The 22,603-nt window shown below is 44.5% G+C and overlaps 1 protein-coding gene across 1 annotated transcript in view; it reads right to left on the bottom strand.

Annotated features, from left to right (window-relative positions):
- Positions 1–2,758: 2,758 nt before the first annotated feature.
- LOC120841552 (calcium-activated chloride channel regulator 2-like) overlaps positions 2,759–22,603 on the bottom strand; it is an 89,350-nt gene continuing 69,505 nt past the window's right edge. The window contains exons 8-9 of the mRNA XM_040212450.2: positions 5,310–5,433; positions 2,759–3,245 (exon numbers count right to left, since the gene is read on the bottom strand). Coding sequence (XP_040068384.2) covers positions 2,759–3,245; positions 5,310–5,433 — 611 coding nt within the window. The remainder of the gene's footprint in view (positions 3,246–5,309; positions 5,434–22,603) is intronic.

Raw genomic sequence — 22,603 nt, 5'->3', positions numbered from 1 at the left:
GCGCTCGGAGCTTGCGCAAACAAAATAAAACTGAATAGAAACTTTACACGAAAAATCATCTCCACCACAAGCTTTAAGGTGACAGATGCCAGTTGCTACGGCGCGTCAGGCATGACCTTTCTGTAGATCATTTCTTTCTTTTGTGCAGACTCCTCCCGCAGTCCATCTGTATCCTGCCGCACAAGCTATTAACCAGAATGAAACAACCTTTAGCAAACTATCGCTCCCCGAAAGTCTATTTAGCTCCTCTTACGTCATTCATGCTTAAAAATTATGCCCAAGCCTGAGCACTACCAAGCTCAGTTTTTCACCAACACATTTGATGCTGTTCCGTGGTGTATACACCGAGCCGATTGTCCCTCAAATGTTCTTGTTCTTTGCCATTGCACAAGATGTTCACTTATTTCCAAGTTAATTGAGACGTCCAAGCAGCCGGAATGCTCGTGTAGTGGCGTCGTCGTTTTTTCCCCGCGGCCGCAGTAGGAACACCGCGTGAACGGCAGTGGGTTCACGCGTTCACGAAGACGGAGAAGCAGACGACGACGAAGCAGACGACAAAGCGATTCTAAAGCGATAAGACGACTGGAACTGCTTTCTTCGCTAGCTGACAAACTAAGGCATAACGAACAACACAATCTTATGAAGTGCACACATGCAGGAGAATCAAGCTGATACCCGGGCGTCCCAAACGATAAACTACGATGATGTACGCGCAGCCCCGTGTAGCCGGGAACACGGAAAGGAATGACTACAAGTAGCATGGCGGCGGCACCACTTCCGGAATGCGCGCGCATGCGCAGTTCGCTTGGTGACATCGGTCTATTTCAGTATCGATGTCGATCATCGCCGCTACCTTCTACACTTTTGCAGCACGAGCGACGTCGCGACCGAAAATATCTAGAAGATTCTCATCGTGGTTTTGGCGTCCATTCTGTGGCGTTCACGCCAATGAATCGCCACACGTCAAATTATTTACGCAAAGTTTAGCGGTGTAACGAGCCTTGATAGTTTCGCTCAGGCGATTAAAGTAATAAGACATTGCTATGGGAACGTAGATTCGACAAATCCAACGCGAAAAAGAGTATGCAGACTCACACAGACGCCGACAACGTGACATTCCAAAGTTTTGTGGACGCGGGACGCGGTGCTTCTTGCCGGCACTCCATTTCGCATGCGTTCGAACTGTCGTCTGCTCTTTCAAACTTGTCTGCTTTTTGTCGTCAGCGCGTTCAAACAACAGCGTCCCGTAAACTAAACGTTGACCCGGTAATTGCGATAAGGACTAAGTGCAGGCCTCAAGACACTTTTGAAGGTTGGTTGGGGTAAGTAGCTAAGTGTAAACAGTAGATACAAGATGTTGATCATTATTACCAGTGGCCATCACCGATTTGTAATGCCCGATTCTACTTGCGGTTTTCAGTATCGACGTCCACCATCTCAGCTAGAATCCACGCTTTTGCAGCCCGAGCGACGTCGCGACTGAAAATAGCGAGCAGAATCTCATCGTGGGAGCCAGGTTTTAGCGCCCATCCTGCGGCGTCCACGTGAAATGAATCGCCGCAAGTCATATTATTCACGCAAAGTTTTGCCTCGTTAATTTTGCTGAAGCCGCTCAAGTAGTCAGACATTGTTAGGAGGACGTCTAATCAACAATTCCAACGCGAAAAAGAGCACGGGGACTCCCACCGAGACCGAAAACAACGCAATGCCATGGTTTGTTTATGGGCGACGGCGGGCTTCTTGCCCACCGTCCCCCGCGCATGCGCGGCGCCGGTGGCGTCCGCTAGGGGCGCTCCGGTTTGTTTGTAAACATGAGTTGGTGTATACGATTTCGTTCGCAGCACCCCCGTTCTAGCCTCACACAACAAAGAGCTCCCTACTGAGTTATCATACAGCTGCTCCTTCTTTATTTCTTGTTTTTGTGCCCTGTATATTGCTAAAGCTGATTTCCCCTGCATTCTCTCTTCCCACAATTTCCTGTTTCCTTTACTCTCTTTTCTACTGATATGCTCTGACCGGCTCCATCTCGTTGAATGTATTTATATCTCAGCTTGCGGGTTCGGTTTGTCCACCTAGTGTTTAGACTTTTCATATATAGATACTTGTACACTTTCGCTGTCCACCGTGTATCCTCAATTTCAGCTAGTCTTTGTTGAAATTTTACTTTACTGATCGCTTCTCTACTCTCGAAAGATGCCCAACCCATATCCCCCTGTACTCCCTCATTTGGTGTATTCCCATGTGCCCCCAATGCCAACCTACCCACACTCCTTTGCTGTATCTCTAAACCTGCCTGAATTTCTGACCTCATACGACGCGCGACTAATATCAGTGTTGCCAAGCTGCTTCAGTCGGTAGTTTCGTTTTCGCCGTGCCGACGGAACGATACTTGGATTCGTGATATCTAGAAAACTATACACACTACCGAAAAACAAATTATATCTGCTGAATCAGTGTCGCAGACTTGGACTAAACAGATGATAACCTAAAGGTTGTAAAGATGGCGTGGAATTGCCCTTTAAATTACCATTTCATGGTTTGAAAAATCTTAGCCCTAGAAAGACGTTGGCTTCTGTAAATATTTCGTCTTTGCGTTTTAGTGTGCGTGTGTTTTTGTTTAATCAAGGTAACATTTGTTTTTTCAAACTATCGCCTTCTGTCTTCACCACTAGCTTGATATATATCGTTTCTGACTGAGTTTCAGCTCTCTGCAATGAATTTTATGTAAGCGGCCTAAAAAAACGGTTTTTATTTTCTTTCAGGAACCCGAAGTAGTGTCATAAGAACTAGTGTCCCCCATTGTAGTGTCACCGTAGCCGGCCAAACGCTCTTCATTGCCACGTTTGTCGTCGCTTGACCGCTTGAGAGTATAGTAGCCGATGATGACAACGGTCACGAGGAAGAGCAAGCCCAAGAGGACTGCCATGATTGTGGCGAGGGACCATCCTTTGTCTGGCTGGGCATAAGGCTCGGGGGTGTAGGTCGTGGGCGTGTAGGGATCGGGCTTGTATGTCATGGGCGTAGAGGTCCTATGAGGTGCCGTCGGGGGTCGAGTCGTTTTCACTGTAGTCGTTTTCACTGTAGTCGTTTTCACTGCAGCCAGCCAGACCACGGGAGCAATATTAGAGACCTGAGACTGCTTTCCTCGCTTGTTCTTTGTACGTAGTCCCAGGAAGATGCTGCCGGGCTTGTCCTGGGACGCCGAGACCAGTACTTCGGGAAGCCGGACCTTGACTGTGTGGAGACTTTAGGGGCAAGCGACATGAAAGTGTGGAAAACAAACAAAGGACTCTTGTTAGGGTGGTTCCTTCGTATCGTTTATCTCAAGGCGGCAGAATGCATTGTATTCCGGGTAGATGTCGCAAGTATCGTTTTTCTTAATCGTGTTGTCTCCAACAACGAGTCTAGATTTCTAGATTTCAACTTTTGTATCTCAACCTGATGTACAGGTCGGTGGCTCTGGATTTTATGAATGTTTCAGGAGCTAAGAGCATTGTCGAAAGAGTTCTTAATGTACCCAGGTAACGTTCAATCTTATCTTCAAACGTTCACCACAGTGAACAATGCATTATATTCTTTGATGCAGGCTAAGAAAAAGCAAACTCCTGCTGTCAAGTCAGCCATTCTTTCTACTTTAGCAGAACATTCTCTGGCGATGAAGCAAGTGGACTCTCCCCCTCTGCAGCCTTCCTCCCGCTAAAGTGAAAAGAGGGAAGGCATTTCTGAGTAGAACTTGTACTAGTTTTGTTAACCTGCATCAGAATATACAATCGAAACTATTCTTAGATGAATCAGTCATGCCAGCAAAAACATACGAGGGTTACCACTCCCCTTGCAGTCACCGCGCAGACCTCAAAAGGTTGGAATGGCGCCAATTGTAAGGTTCGAATGGTACAGCCGCCGGCCGTTACATTATCAACAGAGCCGCATGTGAAAATGGTTGTATTTGTGCAGATTACATCTAGAGTATGATTTAATTTCCTTGGCGTCCGTTTTGCTTCATATATAGTTAATTACAGTCAAAATCATTCTTGCAAGAATATTTTTATGCCGATCAGGCATAATTTTAAAATATAATACTTCTAAATTGATTTTTCTTTGAAAACATCCGTTGTCAACTATCTTATTTTGAAAACATTATTTGCGCGTTCAAATGTACTTCAGAATATTTGTTTTTCTGTTGCGGATCCAGTACACAGGGTGTATTGAATTCGTGATGTTTTGTTTGCATTAAATTAAATAATGCCGTGGTATGGAAAAGGAAGTTTTAGTATGATATGGGATGACTATTTTATTCTGTCGCAACACCAAGCATATTGTCCGTGCCATTTTGATCACGGCTGTTAAAATAGAAGTGATCCGTTGATGTTGATAGGCGTCAACAATCCAATAGAGGTTCGAACGTTTATTATTTGAATGACCGACATGAGTCGTGGTAAGATCTTGATCACATTGGATTCATTCATTTTCGCTATCCTGCCAATTGAAGGAACTCCCCCTTTGTGTGGGGCACCTCCTGTGCCCGTCACCGATACCGTAGCTTTCACAAATCCTGATCTATGCGTCTGCGGTGAACATCCTGCACAATGTCGGTGCTTTCAAAGCACAACCATTTCGCAGAAGGGCAAAGAGACAGGCAAGAAGTGTATGGTCGCCGATCATTGGTGTTACAGACCAAAGATAGAGCCTTACAATTTATAAAAAAAGTAGTTATAAATGTTAATAAAAGTTTTTGCAATGACATTTATAAACCGATTAAATTATAAATAAAGTCACTTCTACTAAAAAGTAAAAAATTAGTACAATTAGAAATTGCTAGGACGTAGTAAGTTCCATGAATACATTTTTTTTTGTAATTTAAATACATATACTCGTGTATAAAAGAAAATTGGCGATTCACTGGGATCACTAGCGTAAAACTGAGGGAACACCCTTCGGGCCAGTCGGACCTATTCACGAACCCATTTTCTGGCCAAGGAAAAGCAGAAAATTGCTCTGCAGCCTAACAGCACGAATCAGCGTCAGTCAGTGTTCATTGGCAGCTCTACTCACTTTTGTCTGAACACGTTGGCATTAAACACGAATGCAGCTTAGCGCTGGTGAGATGAAGGACTGACGGCTTTACTTCACTAACCAAGTATGGTACTTGATACATTTCCTATGTGTCCCTGCACTCCAGTTGTACCGAAGTGTTTAAATAACATCTATAACATTGGCAAATTTCCGCCTATTTGTATACCATCATGATGTGTTGCAAAAATATGTATTACGCGGATACGGAAGTCGAACTGCAAAAAAGTATTGCTCACCTGAAAGGGTCTTTAGGGGTCAAGTCGCCTTCCAGAACGTCGTCGTTTGTTATCTTCGTTGCTCCCTTAAACTTGTAAACGAGGTCCCTTGATTTTAAGCTCGACCTCAGGTCCAGAGATTTCGCTGTAATCCAAGGCACGTGCTATTTTAGAGCGCAGTTTGTAAGCGTCTGGTCTCACGTAGAAAGGCGTTGGCGTCGCTGTCGGCGTCGGCGTAACCGCGCGCGTTGCATTATGGGACGTCACAGACCTATGCACCAATTAAATTTCCCTCTAAATCTAACGAAGAAACTGAATTGGTGTGGAGGTCTGTGGTGTCTCATAATTGAACACTGCGCATTCTGTTTCCCCGCTAAATTTAGTGGTAAAACTGACTTAACATGGCCTGAACACCAATTCAGTTTACCCTCTAAATTCAGCGGGGATTTGATCTGGGGTTGAGGTGATGTGACGTCAGTTTTCCAGCTAAATCTAGCGGAGAAACTGAATTGGTGTTGAATTCACGTGGCGATAAAATTTCAGCTATATTGAGCAGGGAAAGTGAGGGGGGGGGGCAGTATGGGGGAGAAGAAGGGGTTTGGAGGAGGGCGAGGGAAGCGTACGCAGGAGGAGGGGAGTGTACAGAGGAGGAGCAGGAGGGTATGGAGCAGGAGGGTAAGTTATGGAGGAAGAGGGTAGGAGGAAGGTGGATGAGGGAGCAGAGGACGAGGTGAGAAGGACGGGAGGAGGAGCTTACCCTCCCCTCCGTACCTCCCATTCTCCTCAAGAACTGCGCTTTAATTTCGTATTACAGTGATTTGTAAACGTCTTTGATTATTTTACTCTCATCTTCGCAACTTACTTTCACGACTACATGCTAGACTACGTTTATGTGGTTTACAATCCTTATGGTGGAGGCGGTTAAACATTTATGAAACGATGGGGTGCTGGGCGGTCCCTATCATGATGCCCTTGGGCTGCACCGTAGCGAAGAAAGAACTCGAGGTTTTCTCCGAAGGTGGGCAAAGGTCACACAAAATACGTTGACTGTACCAACGAGCTCTAATGCAGAAACGACATGTCTTCAAATGTTTTTCGAATACCAACACGTCTTTCAAGGAGCACTCTATGGAAGAGGGAAGTTAAAAAATAAAAATGATACACCATGTTTTTTCGTTTTTCTTTTTCAGAGGGCATGACCATTGTGTCAATAGAGGACAGTGTAGTTTGTATATGCAACGATTGTGCTTCAACGCAGTGCATATGTAGGTTCAAGCAGAAGAGGATCGAAGCGCTTAAACAGCTGTGCTAAGCAAGCGTAACTAAATAAATACGACTCTTTTGTTAGGATGTCGGAGATGTATGAAAATGAGAATAAAGAAAGTGTAGAACGTCGGGAAGACCTGCATGGTGTTATTACGCACTGTGAAGTACTGGAGGCAGGGCTTAAACGGCTACTGGATATAAAGTCGAAATACATACCAGTGGCAACGCGCAAAAACACAAACAGAGCAAGAAAAAAAAAAAGCAACCGAAGCACGGAGGTTGTTTTTGCTGTAACCCTACATGATGACACATGCGTTCTTCTGGAAACCTCATTGGAGTACAAGTACGTGGGAAATGGACATAAAGTACAAGTCATAGGACACGTCACAAGGCAAAGAAAGTCAAACGTTCAGTTCCAAAAGCTGCCCCTACGTAGCGCTTACAACCCCAAGATTGGTGGACATTGGCGCGTCCTAGAGTTCCTGTATATGCTACCTACGGTAGCAGAGTTGCGCATTCAGCCTCGGCGCGTGGCCGTAGCGCCGGCTTTCCCGCAAGAGCTGGATGCTTTGCTCCTCACGTGACTAAATTTGGCGAATAGCGGCGCCGTGCGCGCCGCCGCGCATGGAAAACTGGAGAGGAGGAAAAGGAGGCGGAAAGCAGGGAAACATACGCCGGGGCAAGAGAAACGTCGGCGGAGCGACCGTAAAGGTGGCTTTCTTGCACGCCACCGGATGCTTTGCTCCTCACGTGATGGATCTCGGCGAATAGCGGCGTGGCGGCGCGGGGAAAACAAATGCGCAACTCTGGCTCCCGTGCGCGTCCCTACAACTTGCGCCATCTATCGGCTACCGAAAGCGGGGGCCACCGTAACTCAATGGGCGGAAGCCGTTTATATTCACTTACTCAAAAACTCGGCCAATAATCGCTTTGCACTCATTAAGGTTGTGTTAGGTGCGGTGTCCGAACTTTTTGGGAAAAATTTAGAAATCGTACGATCACGTTATACACAGCCAAATGACGATCAAAAATATTTACATTGCGTCTATGGCAAGACCCGAAGAAAAAGACCGAGTTTTAATGAAAGATCGTTGTTCTACAGAAAACGTCCTCCCATACTGGATTGCACTCATCAGTAACAGGTTGCCAAGGGACTCAGCTATCTTTTAGTAACTTTCATTTTTAGTTTAATTAACTTTAAAGTAGACCGCCATTGCTCCGAATATTTAAAGGGAATGCTGCGCAACCTCTTTACGGCTTGCAAATAGCATTTTGAAGATTGTGGTGCGCCGAATTAACACATGAGAAAAAAATTTCTTAACCATCACTTTTACATAAACAAAGCCTATAATACCACAGTCACAGTACTCAAGGTTTGAGCCCGGGTTTAGAATTAATAGTTATTTTATCTGTATCTTAGTTCCATTAAAATGTACCACCGTCTTACACGTGGCCGCTGCGTGGAAAGTGGCAAAACACGCAGATACCGCACGAGGTTTGAACCCCTCGTGGGGTTCAAACCTCGGTAAGACAGCTAAAAAGGCGAGATATGGATCTGAAATCCCAGTTTTTCGATGAACGCGCATTCCTATACCCAAAGGCTAGAACTCCTAGCTGTGTCAAACCTTGAATATACCGTAGGCTATATATTTTCCGGTTTTAACCGAAAAACACCGATTCGCATTCGCCGGTGTCGAAAGTATGAAATCGGTTAAAGCCCAAAAACACCGGTTTTTACATATTTTCGAGCAAACGCTGGTTTCTTTTTTTTTTTTTTTTTGTTTTCACCGATAAATCCTGTAGTTTTAACCGATAAACATCCGCCGGCGACGGAAATAAAAAAATCGTTCAAAACAAAAATACCCCGATTTCCATATAATTTTTCTCTAGCAATGTTTTTGTCGTTTTTTTTTTTTTTCACTTAAAAAGTCCAACGCGAACTTTCGTCAAACACATTATCTTGCCCGGAATCATGCATTTTGCCTGTCTTTCTTTTGTGACCTACGTGTTCTTGGACTCTTGGAGAACAGTAGCTTTCTTCTACTGTTCCCTAAGGCCAGCAACCCTCCTGGGTCATCGACCTTGAAGATTACTATTAGTGGACCGAGAGGCCAGCTACAGCCGGTGCTCTTGTTCTCTTGAGATGACAACCTCCTCAATGCCCTTGTCCTATACAAGTCAGAACGGGAGAATTATGTGAAAGAGATTCTGTAAACGATGTAAATAAAATTTGAGCTGTTCTTCGTATTCAGTGGTTGTTTACGTTCGCAATTTTTCCTCCCGATAATCACCGTTTTAGCACCTGCACGAGAGAATTCAGCGAAAACCACTGGTATTCTAGAAATAAATAAACACTGATAAACATCCGCCGATTTTCGTCATAAATAAACACCAGAAAGTATACACCCTAGATATATGATAGTTCCATGTTGCACAAGAGTGTCACGACGAGTGCAAACGCAATTTCTGTGTAAATAAATTAGAGTAGGGTCATAAAAAAAAAGTTCCAACAGCCAAGAAATCCGGGAATTATATCGGAAAGACAACTTCTTCGACATACGCGGAATCGTCCTGCCCAAAGGCTAGAACCCCGAGCCGAGTCAAACCTTGGTTTTAGGATAGTTTCATGTGTGTAAAATAGCGTCCCGCCGAGTGCAAACGTGATTTCGGCATAAATAAATTAGAATCTGGTCATTTAAGAAAGGTTACTCTGCCAAGAAAAGGCGCGAATTATATCAGAAAGACCACTTTTTCGACATACGCGCAATCGTCCTGCCCAAAGACTAGAACCCCGAGCCGAGTCAAACCTTGGTTTTAGGATATTTTCATGTGTGTAAAATGGCGTCCCGCCGAGTGCAAACGTGATTTCGGCATAAATAAATTAGAATCTGGTCATTTAAGAAAGGGTACTCTGCCAAGAAAAGGCGCGAATTATATCAGAAAGACCACTTTTTCGACATACGCGCAATCGTCCTGCCCAAAGACTAGAGCCCCGAGCCGAGTCAAACCTTGGTTTTAGGATAGTTTCATGTGTGTAAAATGGCGTCCCGCCGAGTGAAAACGTGATTTCGGCATAAATAAATTAGAATCTGGTCATTTAAGAAAGGGTACTCTGCCAAGAAAAGGCGCGAATTATATCAGAAAGACCACTTTTTCGACATACGCGCAATCGTCCTGCCCAAAGACTAGAACTCCGAGCCGAGTCAAACCTTGGTTTTAGGATAGTTTCATGTGTGTAAAATGGCGTCCCGCCGAGTGAAAACGTGATTTCGGCATAAATAAATTAGAATCTGGTCATTTAAGAAAGGTTACTCTGCCAAGAAAAGGCGCGAATTATATCAGAAAGACCACTTTTTCGACATACGCGCAATCGTCCTGCCCAAAGACTAGAACCCCGAGCCGAGTCAAACCTTGGTTTTAGGATAGTTTCATGTGTGTAAAATGGCGTCCCGCCGAGTGCAAACGTGATTTCGGCATAAATAAATTAGAATCTGGTCATTTAAGAAAGGGTACTCTGCCAAGAAAAGGCGCGAATTATATCAGAAAGACCACTTTTTCGACATACGCGCAATCGTCCTGCCCAAAGACTAGAACCCCGAGCCGAGTCAAACCTTGGTTTTAGGATAGTTTCATGGGTGTAAAATGGCGTCCCGCCGAGTGCAAACGTGATTTCGGCATAAATAAATTAGAATCTGGTCATTTAAGAAAGGGTACTCTGCCAAGAAAAGGCGCGAATTATATCAGAAAGACCACTTTTTCGACATACGCGCAATCGTCCTGCCCAAAGACTAGAACTCCGAGCCGAGTCAAACCTTGGTTTTAGGATAGTTTCATGGGTGTAAAATGGCGTCCCGCCGAGTGCAAACGTGATTTCGGCATAAATAAATTAGAATCTGGTCATTTAAGAAAGGTTACTCTGCCAAGAAAAGGCGCGAATTATATCAGAAAGACCACTTTTTCGACATACGCGCAATCGTCCTGCCCAAAGACTAGAACCCCGAGCCGAGTCAAACCTTGGTTTTAGGATAGTTTCATGTGTGTAAAATGGCGTCCCGCCGAGTGCAAACGTGATTTCGGCATAAATAAATTAGAATCTGGTCATTTAAGAAAGGTTACTCTGCCAAGAAAAGGCGCGAATTATATCAGAAAGACCACTTTTTCGACATACGCGCAATCGTCCTGCCCAAAGACTAGAACCCCGAGCCGAGTCAAACCTTGGTTTTAGGATAGTTTCATGGGTGTAAAATGGCGTCCCGCCGAGTGAAAACGTGATTTCGGCATAAATAAATTAGAATCTGGTCATTTAAGAAAGGGTACTCTGCCAAGAAAAGGCGCGAATTATATCAGAAAGACCACTTTTTCGACATACGCGCAATCGTCCTGCCCAAAGACTAGAACCCCGAGCCGAGTCAAACCTTGGTTTTAGGATAGTTTCATGGGTGTAAAATGGCGTCCCGCCGAGTGAAAACGTGATTTCGGCATAAATAAATTAGAATCTGGTCATTTAAGAAAGGTTACTCTGCCAAGAAAAGGCGCGAATTATATCAGAAAGACCACTTTTTCGACATACGCGCAATCGTCCTGCCCAAAGACTAGAACCCCGAGCCGAGTCAAACCTTGGTTTTAGGATAGTTTCATGTGTGTAAAATGGCGTCCCGCCGAGTGCAAACGTGATTTCGGCATAAATAAATTAGAATCTGGTCATTTAAAAAAGGGTACTCTGCCAAGAAAAGGCGCGAATTATATCAGAAAGACCACTTTTTCGACATACGCGCAATCGTCCTGTCCAAAGACTAGAACCCCGAGCCGAGTCAAACCTTGGTTTTAGGATAGTTTCATGGGTGTAAAATGGCGTCCCGCCGAGTGCAAACGTGATTTCGGCATAAATAAATTAGAATCTGGTCATTTAAGAAAGGGTACTCTGCCAAGAAAAGGCGCGAATTATATCAGAAAGACCACTTTTTCGACATACGCGCAATCGTCCTGCCCAAAGACTAGAGCCCCGAGCCGAGTCAAACCTTGGTTTTAGGATAGTTTCATGTGTGTAAAATGGCGTCCCGCCGAGTGAAAACGTGATTTCGGCATAAATAAATTAGAATCTGGTCATTTAAGAAAGGGTACTCTGCCAAGAAAAGGCGCGAATTATATCAGAAAGACCACTTTTTCGACATACGCGCAATCGTCCTGCCCAAAGACTAGAACTCCGAGCCGAGTCAAACCTTGGTTTTAGGATAGTTTCATGTGTGTAAAATGGCGTCCCGCCGAGTGAAAACGTGATTTCGGCATAAATAAATTAGAATCTGGTCATTTAAGAAAGGTTACTCTGCCAAGAAAAGGCGCGAATTATATCAGAAAGACCACTTTTTCGACATACGCGCAATCGTCCTGCCCAAAGACTAGAACCCCGAGCCGAGTCAAACCTTGGTTTTAGGATAGTTTCATGTGTGTAAAATGGCGTCCCGCCGAGTGCAAACGTGATTTCGGCATAAATAAATTAGAATCTGGTCATTTAAGAAAGGGTACTCTGCCAAGAAAAGGCGCGAATTATATCAGAAAGACCACTTTTTCGACATACGCGCAATCGTCCTGCCCAAAGACTAGAACCCCGAGCCGAGTCAAACCTTGGTTTTAGGATAGTTTCATGGGTGTAAAATGGCGTCCCGCCGAGTGCAAACGTGATTTCGGCATAAATAAATTAGAATCTGGTCATTTAAGAAAGGGTACTCTGCCAAGAAAAGGCGCGAATTATATCAGAAAGACCACTTTTTCGACATACGCGCAATCGTCCTGCCCAAAGACTAGAACTCCGAGCCGAGTCAAACCTTGGTTTTAGGATAGTTTCATGTGTGTAAAATGGCGTCCCGCCGAGTGAAAACGTGATTTCGGCATAAATAAATTAGAATCTGGTCATTTAAGAAAGGTTACTCTGCCAAGAAAAGGCGCGAATTATATCAGAAAGACCACTTTTTCGACATACGCGCAATCGTCCTGCCCAAAGACTAGAACCCCGAGCCGAGTCAAACCTTGGTTTTAGGATAGTTTCATGTGTGTAAAATGGCGTCCCGCCGAGTGCAAACGTGATTTCGGCATAAATAAATTAGAATCTGGTCATTTAAGAAAGGGTACTCTGCCAAGAAAAGGCGCGAATTATATCAGAAAGACCACTTTTTCGACATACGCGCAATCGTCCTGCCCAAAGACTAGAACCCCGAGCCGAGTCAAACCTTGGTTTTAGGATAGTTTCATGGGTGTAAAATGGCGTCCCGCCGAGTGCAAACGTGATTTCGGCATAAATAAATTAGAATCTGGTCATTTAAGAAAGGTTACTCTGCCAAGAAAAGGCGCGAATTATATCAGAAAGACCACTTTTTCGACATACGCGCAATCGTCCTGCCCAAAGACTAGAACTCCGAGCCGAGTCAAACCTTGGTTTTAGGATAGTTTCATGGGTGTAAAATGGCGTCCCGCCGAGTGCAAACGTGATTTCGGCATAAATAAATTAGAATCTGGTCATTTAAGAAAGGTTACTCTGCCAAGAAAAGGCGCGAATTATATCAGAAAGACCACTTTTTCGACATACGCGCAATCGTCCTGCCCAAAGACTAGAACCCCGAGCCGAGTCAAACCTTGGTTTTAGGATAGTTTCATGGGTGTAAAATGGCGTCCCGCCGAGTGAAAACGTGATTTCGGCATAAATAAATTAGAATCTGGTCATTTAAGAAAGGGTACTCTGCCAAGAAAAGGCGCGAATTATATCAGAAAGACCACTTTTTCGACATACGCGCAATCGTCCTGCCCAAAGACTAGAACCCCGAGCCGAGTCAAACCTTGGTTTTAGGATAGTTTCATGGGTGTAAAATGGCGTCCCGCCGAGTGAAAACGTGATTTCGGCATAAATAAATTAGAATCTGGTCATTTAAGAAAGGTTACTCTGCCAAGAAAAGGCGCGAATTATACCAGAAAGACCACTTTTTCGACATACGCGCAATCGTCCTGCCCAAAGACTAGAACCCCGAGCCGAGTCAAACCTTGGTTTTAGGATAGTTTCATGTGTGTAAAATGGCGTCCCGCCGAGTGCAAACGTGATTTCGGCATAAATAAATTAGAATCTGGTCATTTAAAAAAGGGTACTCTGCCAAGAAAAGGCGCGAATTATATCAGCAAGACCACTTTTTCGACATACGCGCAATCGTCCTGTCCAAAGACTAGAACCCCGAGCCGAGTCAAACCTTGGTTTTAGGATAGTTTCATGGGTGTAAAATGGCGTCCCGCCGAGTGCAAACGTGATTTCGGCATAAATAAATTAGAATCTGGTCATTTAAGAAAGGGTACTCTGCCAAGAAAAGGCGCGAATTATATCAGAAAGACCTCTTTTTCGACATACGCGCAATCGTCCTGCCCAAAGACTAGAACCCCGAGCCGAGTCAAACCGTGGTTTTAGGATAGTTTCATGGGTGTAAAATGGCGTCCCGCCGAGTACAAACGTGATTTCGGCATAAATAAATTAGAATCTGGTCATTTAAGAAAGGTTACTCTGCCAAGAAAAGGCGCGAATTATATCAGAAAGACCACTTTTTCGACATACGCGCAATCGTCCTGCCCAAAGACTAGAACCCCGAGCCGAGTCAAACCTTGGTTTTAGGATAGTTTCATGGGTGTAAAATGGCGTCCCGCCGAGTGAAAACGTGATTTCGGCATAAATAAATTAGAATCTGGTCATTTAAGAAAGGGTACTCTGCCAAGAAAAGGCGCAAATTATATCAGAAAGACCACTTTTTCGACATACGCGCAATCGTCCTGCCCAAAGACTAGAACCCCGAGCCGAGTCAAACCTTGGTTTTAGGATAGTTTCATGGGTGTAAAATGGCGTCCCGCCGAGTGAAAACGTGATTTCGGCATAAATAAATTAGAATCTGGTCATTTAAGAAAGGTTACTCTGCCAAGAAAAGGCGGGAATTAGGGAGTTTTCGTAGATCGTTTTCGCCGTCCCGCAAGGTTCTCCGCAACCCGCTACGATAGCGGGAACTCCACAGTCAAGGCTATCGGCGCGCAGGCGCAGTAGCAACTTCTTCGTTGCGGAACGCTTAGCGGAAAGGGCAGCGCGGTCTACGAAAACTCCCTATTATATCAGAAAGACCACTTTTTCGACATACGCGCAATCGTCCTGCCCAAAGACTAGAACCCCGAGCCGAGTCAAACCTTGGTTTTAGGATAGTTTCATGTGTGTAAAATGGCGTCCCGCCGAGTGCAAACGTGATTTCGGCATAAATAAATTAGAATCTGGTCATTTAAGCAAAGGTACTCTGCCAAGAAAAGGCGCGAATTATATCAGAAAGACCACTTTTTCGACATACGCGCAATCGTCCTGCCCAAAGACTAGAACCCCGAGCCGAGTCAAACCTTGGTTTTAGGATAGTTTCATGTGTGTACAATGGCGTCCCGCCGAGTGCAAACGTGATTTCGGCATAAATAAATTAGAATCTGGTCATTTAAGAAAGGTTACTCTGCCAAGAAAAGGCGCGAATTATATCAGAAAGACCACTTTTTCGACATACGCGCAATCGTCCTGCCCAAAGACTAGAACCCCGAGCCGAGTCAAACCTTGGTTTTAGGATAGTTTCATGTGTGTACAATGGCGTCCCGTCGAGTGCAAACGTGATTTCGGCATAAATAAATTAGAATCTGGTCATTTAAGAAAGGGTACTCTGCCAAGAAAAGGCGCGAATTATATCAGAAAGACCACTTTTTCGACATACGCGCAATCGTCCTGCCCAAAGACTAGAACCCCGAGCCGAGTCAAACCTTGGTTTTAGGATAGTTTCATGTGTGTACAATGGCGTCCCGCCGAGTGCAAAGTGATTTTGGCATAAATAAATTAGAATCTGGTCATTTAAGAAAGGTTACTCTGCCAAGAAAAGGCGCGAATTATATCAGAAAGACCACTTTTTCGACATACGCGCAATCGTCCTGCCCAAAGACTAGAACTCCGAGCCGAGTCAAACCTTGGTTTTAGGATAGTTTCATGTGTGTAAAATGGCGTCCCACCGAGTGCAAACGTGATTTCGGCATAAATAAATTAGAATCTGGTCATTTAAGAAAGGTTACTCTGCCAAGAAAAGGCGCGAATTATATCAGAAAGACCACTTTTTCGACATACGCGCAATCGTCCTGCCCAAAGACTAGAACCCCGAGCCGAGTCAAACCTTGGTTTTAGGATAGTTTCATGTGTGTAAAATGGCGTCCCGCCGAGTGCAAACGTGATTTCGGCATAAATAAATTAGAATCTGGTCATTTAAGAAAGGTTACTCTGCCAAGAAAAGGCGCGAATTGTATCAGAAAGACCACTTTTTCGACATACGCGCAATCGTCCTGCCCAAAGACTAGAACCCCGAACCGAGTCAAACCTTGGTTTTAGGATAGTTTCATGTGTGTACAATGGCGTCCCGCCGAGTGCAAACGTGATTTCGGCATAAATAAATTCGAATCTGGCCATTTAAGAAAGGGTACTCTGCCAAGAAAAGGCGCGAATTATATCAGAAAGACCACGTTTTCGACATACGCGCAATCGTCCTGCCCAAAGACTAGAACCCCGAACCGAGTCAAACCTTGGTTTTAGGATAGTTTCATGGGTGTAAAATGGCGTCCCGCCGAGTGCAAACGTGATTTCGGCATAAATAAATTAGAATCTGGTCATTTACGAAAGGGTACTCTGCCAAGAAAAGGCGCGAATTATATCAGAAAGACCACTTTTTCGACATACGCGCAATCGTCCTGCCCAAAGACTAGAACCCCGAGCCGAGTCAAACCTTGGTTTTAAGATAGTTTCATGTGTGTAAAATGGTGTCCCGCCGAGTGCAAACGTGATTTCGGCATAAATAAATTAGAATCTGGTCATTTAAGAAAGGGTACTCTGCCAAGAAAAGGCGCGAATTATATCAGAAAGACCACTTTTTCGACATACGCGCAATCGTCCTGCCCAAAGACTAGAACCCCGAGCCGAGTCAAACCTTGGTTTTAGGATAGTTTCATGTGTGTACAATGGCGTCCCGCCGAGTGCAAACGTGATTTCGGCATAAATAAATTAGAATCTGGTCATTTAAGAAAGGTTACTCTGCCAAGAAAAGGCTCGAATTATATCAGAAAGACCACTTTTTCGACATACGCGCAATAGTCCTGCCCAAAGACTAGAACCCCGAGCCGAGTCAAACCTTGGTTTTAGGATAGTTTCATGTGTGTAAAATGGCGTCCCGCCGAGTGCAAACGTGATTTCGGCATAAATAAATTAGAATCTGGTCATTTAAGAAAGGGTACTCTGCCAAGAAAAGGCGCGAATTATATCAGAAAGACCACTTTTTCGACATACGCGCAATCGTCCTGCCCAAAGACTAGAACCCCGAGCCGAGTCAAACCTTGGTTTTAGGATAGTTTCATGGGTGTAAAATGGCGTCCCGCCGAGTGCAAACGTGATTTCGGCATAAATAAATTAGAATCTGGTCATTTAAGAAAGGGTACTCTGCCAAGAAAAGGCGCGAATTATATCAGAAAGACCACTTTTTCGACATACGCGCAATCGTCCTGCCCAAAGACTAGAACTCCGAGCCGAGTCAAACCTTGGTTTTAGGATAGTTTCATGTGTGTAAAATGGCGTCCCGCCGAGTGAAAACGTGATTTCGGCATAAATAAATTAGAATCTGGTCATTTAAGAAAGGTTACTCTGCCAAGAAAAGGCGCGAATTATATCAGAAAGACCACTTTTTCGACATACGCGCAATCGTCCTGCCCAAAGACTAGAACCCCGAGCCGAGTCAAACCTTGGTTTTAGGATAGTTTCATGTGTGTAAAATGGCGTCCCGCCGAGTGCAAACGTGATTTCGGCATAAATAAATTAGAATCTGGTCATTTAAGAAAGGGTACTCTGCCAAGAAAAGGCGCGAATTATATCAGAAAGACCACTTTTTCGACATACGCGCAATCGTCCTGCCCAAAGACTAGAACCCCGAGCCGAGTCAAACCTTGGTTTTAGGATAGTTTCATGTGTGTACAATGGCGTCCCGCCGAGTGCAAACGTGATTTCGGTATAAATAAATTAGAATCTGGTCATTTAAGAAAGGTTACTCTGCCAAGAAAAGGCGCGAATTATATCAGAAAGACCACTTTTTCGACATACGCGCAATCGTCCTGCCCAAAGACTAGAACCCCGAGCCGAGTCAAACCTTGGTTTTAGGATAGTTTCATGTGTGTACAATGGCGTCCCGTCGAGTGCAAACGTGATTTCGGCATAAATAAATTAGAATCTGGTCATTTAAGAAAGGGTACTCTGCCAAGAAAAGGCGCGAATTATATCAGAAAGACCACTTTTTCGACATACGCGCAATCGTCCTGCCCAAAGACTAGAACCCCGAGCCGAGTCAAACCTTGGTTTTAGGATAGTTTCATGTGTGTACAATGGCGTCCCGCCGAGTGCAAACGTGATTTTGGCATAAATAAATTAGAATCTGGTCATTTAAGAAAGGTTACTCTGCCAAGAAAAGGCGCGAATTATATCAGAAGGACCACTTTTTCGACATACGCGCAATCGTCCTGCCCAAAGACTAGAACTCCGAGCCGAGTCAAACCTTGGTTTTAGGATAGTTTCATGTGTGTAAAATGGCGTCCCACCGAGTGCAAACGTGATTTCGGCATAAATAAATTAGAATCTGGTCATTTAAGAAAGGTTACTCTGCCAAGAAAAGGCGCGAATTATATCAGAAAGACCACTTTTTCGACATACGCGCAATCGTCCTGCCCAAAGACTAGAACCCCGAGCCGAGTCAAACCTTGGTTTTAGGATAGTTTCATGTGTGTAAAATGGCGTCCCGCCGAGTGCAAACGTGATTTCGGCATAAATAAATTAGAATCTGGTCATTTAAGAAAGGTTACTCTGCCAAGAAAAGGCGCGAATTGTATCAGAAAGACCACTTTTTCGACATACGCGCAATCGTCCTGCCCAAAGACTAGAACCCCGAGCCGAGTCAAACCTTGGTTTTAGGATAGTTTCATGTGTGTACAATGGCGTCCCGCCGAGTGCAAACGTGATTTCGGCATAAATAAATTCGAATCTGGCCATTTAAGAAAGGGTACTCTGCCAAGAAAAGGCGCGAATTATATCAGAAAGACCACGTTTTCGACATACGCGCAATCGTCCTGCCCAAAGACTAGAACCCCGAACCGAGTCAAACCTTGGTTTTAGGATAGTTTCATGTGTGTAAAATGGCGTCCCGCCGAGTGCAAACGTGATTTCGGCATAAATAAATTAGAATCTGGTCATTTAAGAAAGGTTACTCTGCCAAGAAAAGGCGCGAATTGTATCAGAAAGACCACTTTTTCGACATACGCGCAATCGTCCTGCCCAAAGACTAGAACCCCGAACCGAGTCAAACCTTGGTTTTAGGATAGTTTCATGTGTGTACAATGGCGTCCCGCCGAGTGCAAACGTGATTTCGGCATAAATAAATTCGAATCTGGCCATTTAAGAAAGGGTACTCTGCCAAGAAAAGGCGCGAATTATATCAGAAAGACCACGTTTTCGACATACGCGCAATCGTCCTGCCCAAAGACTAGAACCCCGAACCGAGTCAAACCTTGGTTTTAGGATAGTTTCATGGGTGTAAAATGGCGTCCCGCCGAGTGCAAACGTGATTTCGGCATAAATAAATTAGAATCTGGTCATTTACGAAAGGGTACTCTGCCAAGAAAAGGCGCGAATTATATCAGAAAGACCACTTTTTCGACATACGCGCAATCGTCCTGCCCAAAGACTAGAACCCCGAGCCGAGTCAAACCTTGGTTTTAAGATAGTTTCATGTGTGTAAAATGGTGTCCCGCCGAGTGCAAACGTGATTTCGGCATAAATAAATTAGAATCTGGTCATTTAAGAAAGGGTACTCTGCCAAGAAAAGGCGCGAATTATATCAGAAAGACCACTTTTTCGACATACGCGCAATCGTCCTGCCCAAAGACTAGAACCCCGAGCCGAGTCAAACCTTGGTTTTAGGATAGTTTCATGTGTGTACAATGGCGTCCCGCCGAGTGCAAACGTGATTTCGGCATAAATAAATTAGAATCTGGTCATTTAAGAAAGGGTACTCTGCCAAGAAAAGGCGCGAATTATATCAGAAAGACCACTTTTTCGACATACGCGCAATCGTCCTGCCCAAAGACTAGAACCCCGAGCCGAGTCAAACCTTGGTTTTAGGATAGTTTCATGTGTGTAAAATGGCGTCCCGCCGAGTGCAAACGTGATTTCGGCATAAATAAATTAGAATCTGGTCATTTAAGAAAGGGTACTCTGCCAAGAAAAGGCGCGAATTATATCAGAAAGACCACTTTTTCGACATACGCGCAATCGTCCTGCCCAAAGACTAGAACCCCGAGCCGAGTCAAACCTTGGTTTTAGGATAGTTTCATGGGTGTAAAATGGCGTCCCGCCGAGTGCAAACGTGATTTCGGCATAAATAAATTAGAATCTGGTCATTTAAGAAAGGGTACTCTGCCAAGAAAAGGCGCGAATTATATCAGAAAGACCACTTTTTCGACATACGCGCAATCGTCCTGCCCAAAGACTAGAACTCCGAGCCGAGTCAAACCTTGGTTTTAGGATAGTTTCATGTGTGTAAAATGGCGTCCCGCCGAGTGAAAACGTGATTTCGGCATAAATAAATTAGAATCTGGTCATTTAAGAAAGGTTACTCTGCCAAGAAAAGGCGCGAATTATATCAGAAAGACCACTTTTTCGACATACGCGCAATCGTCCTGCCCAAAGACTAGAACCCCGAGCCGAGTCAAACCTTGGTTTTAGGATAGTTTCATGTGTGTAAAATGGCGTCCCGCCGAGTGCAAACGTGATTTCGGCATAAATAAATTAGAATCTGGTCATTTAAGAAAGGGTACTCTGCCAAGAAAAGGCGCGAATTATATCAGAAAGACCACTTTTTCGACATACGCGCAATCGTCCTGCCCAAAGACTAGAACCCCGAGCCGAGTCAAACCTTGGTTTTAGGATAGTTTCATGTGTGTACAATGGCGTCCCGCCGAGTGCAAACGTGATTTCGGTATAAATAAATTAGAATCTGGTCATTTAAGAAAGGTTACTCTGCCAAGAAAAGGCGCGAATTATATCAGAAAGACCACTTTTTCGACATACGCGCAATCGTCCTGCCCAAAGACTAGAACCCCGAGCCGAGTCAAACCTTGGTTTTAGGATAGTTTCATGTGTGTACAATGGCGTCCCGTCGAGTGCAAACGTGATTTCGGCATAAATAAATTAGAATCTGGTCATTTAAGAAAGGGTACTCTGCCAAGAAAAGGCGCGAATTATATCAGAAAGACCACTTTTTCGACATACGCGCAATCGTCCTGCCCAAAGACTAGAACCCCGAGCCGAGTCAAACCTTGGTTTTAGGATAGTTTCATGTGTGTACAATGGCGTCCCGCCGAGTGCAAACGTGATTTTGGCATAAATAAATTAGAATCTGGTCATTTAAGAAAGGTTACTCTGCCAAGAAAAGGCGCGAATTATATCAGAAAGACCACTTTTTCGACATACGCGCAATCGTCCTGCCCAAAGACTAGTACTCCGAGCCGAGTCAAACCTTGGTTTTAGGATAGTTTCATGTGTGTAAAATGGCGTCCCACCGAGTGCAAACGTGATTTCGGCATAAATAAATTAGAATCTGGTCATTTAAGAAAGGTTACTCTGCCAAGAAAAGGCGCGAATTATATCAGAAAGACCACTTTTTCGACATACGCGCAATCGTCCTGCCCAAAGACTAGAACCCCGAGCCGAGTCAAACCTTGGTTTTAGGATAGTTTCATGTGTGTAAAATGGCGTCCCGCCGAGTGCAAACGTGATTTCGGCATAAATAAATTAGAATCTGGTCATTTAAGAAAGGTTACTCTGCCAAGAAAAGGCGCGAATTGTATCAGAAAGACCACTTTTTCGACATACGCGCAATCGTCCTGCCCAAAGACTAGAACCCCGAGCCGAGTCAAACCTTGGTTTTAGGATAGTTTCATGTGTGTACAATGGCGTCCCGCCGAGTGCAAACGTGATTTCGGCATAAATAAATTCGAATCTGGCCATTTAAGAAAGGGTACTCTGCCAAGAAAAGGCGCGAATTATATCAGAAAGACCACGTTTTCGACATACGCGCAATCGTCCTGCCCAAAGACTAGAACCCCGAACCGAGTCAAACCTTGTTTTAGGATAGTTTCATGGGTGTAAAATGGCGTCCCGCCGAGTGCAAACGTGATTTCGGCATAAATAAATTAGAATCTGGTCATTTAAGAAAGGGTACTCTGCCAAGAAAAGGCGCGAATTATATCAGAAAGACCACTTTTTCGACATACGCGCAATCGTCCTGCCCAAAGACTAGAACCCCGAGCCGAGTCAAACCTTGGTTTTAGGATAGTTTCATGTGTGTACAATGGCGTCCCGCCGAGTGCAAACGTGATTTCGGCATAAATAAATTAGAATCTGGTCATTTAAGAAAGGGTACTCTGCCAAGAAAAGGCGCGAATTATATCAGAAAGACCACTTTTTCGACATACGCGCAATCGTCCTGCCCAAAGACTAGAACCCCGAGCCGAGTCAAACCTTGGTTTTAGGATAGTTTCATGTGTGTAAAATGGCGTCCCGCCGAGTGCAAACGTGATTTCGGCATAAATAAATTAGAATCTGGTCATTTAAGAAAGGGTACTCTGCCAAGAAAAGGCGCGAATTATATCAGAAAGACCACTTTTTCGACATACGCGCAATCGTCCTGCCCAAAGACTAGAACCCCGAGCCGAGTCAAACCTTGGTTTTAGGATAGTTTCATGGGTGTAAAATGGCGTCCCGCCGAGTGCAAACGTGATTTCGGCATAAATAAATTAGAATCTGGTCATTTAAGAAAGGGTACTCTGCCAAGAAAAGGCGCGAATTATATCAGAAAGACCACTTTTTCGACATACGCGCAATCGTCCTGCCCAAAGACTAGAACTCCGAGCCGAGTCAAACCTTGGTTTTAGGA

This window comes from Ixodes scapularis, unplaced genomic scaffold (genome assembly GCF_016920785.2).
Source record: "Ixodes scapularis isolate PalLabHiFi unplaced genomic scaffold, ASM1692078v2 PGA_scaffold8__174_contigs__length_109621045, whole genome shotgun sequence".
NCBI classification, from domain to species: domain Eukaryota; kingdom Metazoa; phylum Arthropoda; class Arachnida; order Ixodida; family Ixodidae; genus Ixodes; species Ixodes scapularis.
The sequence above is the reverse complement of the archived record's forward strand: the minus strand, read 5'-3'. Positions and strand labels throughout refer to the sequence as shown.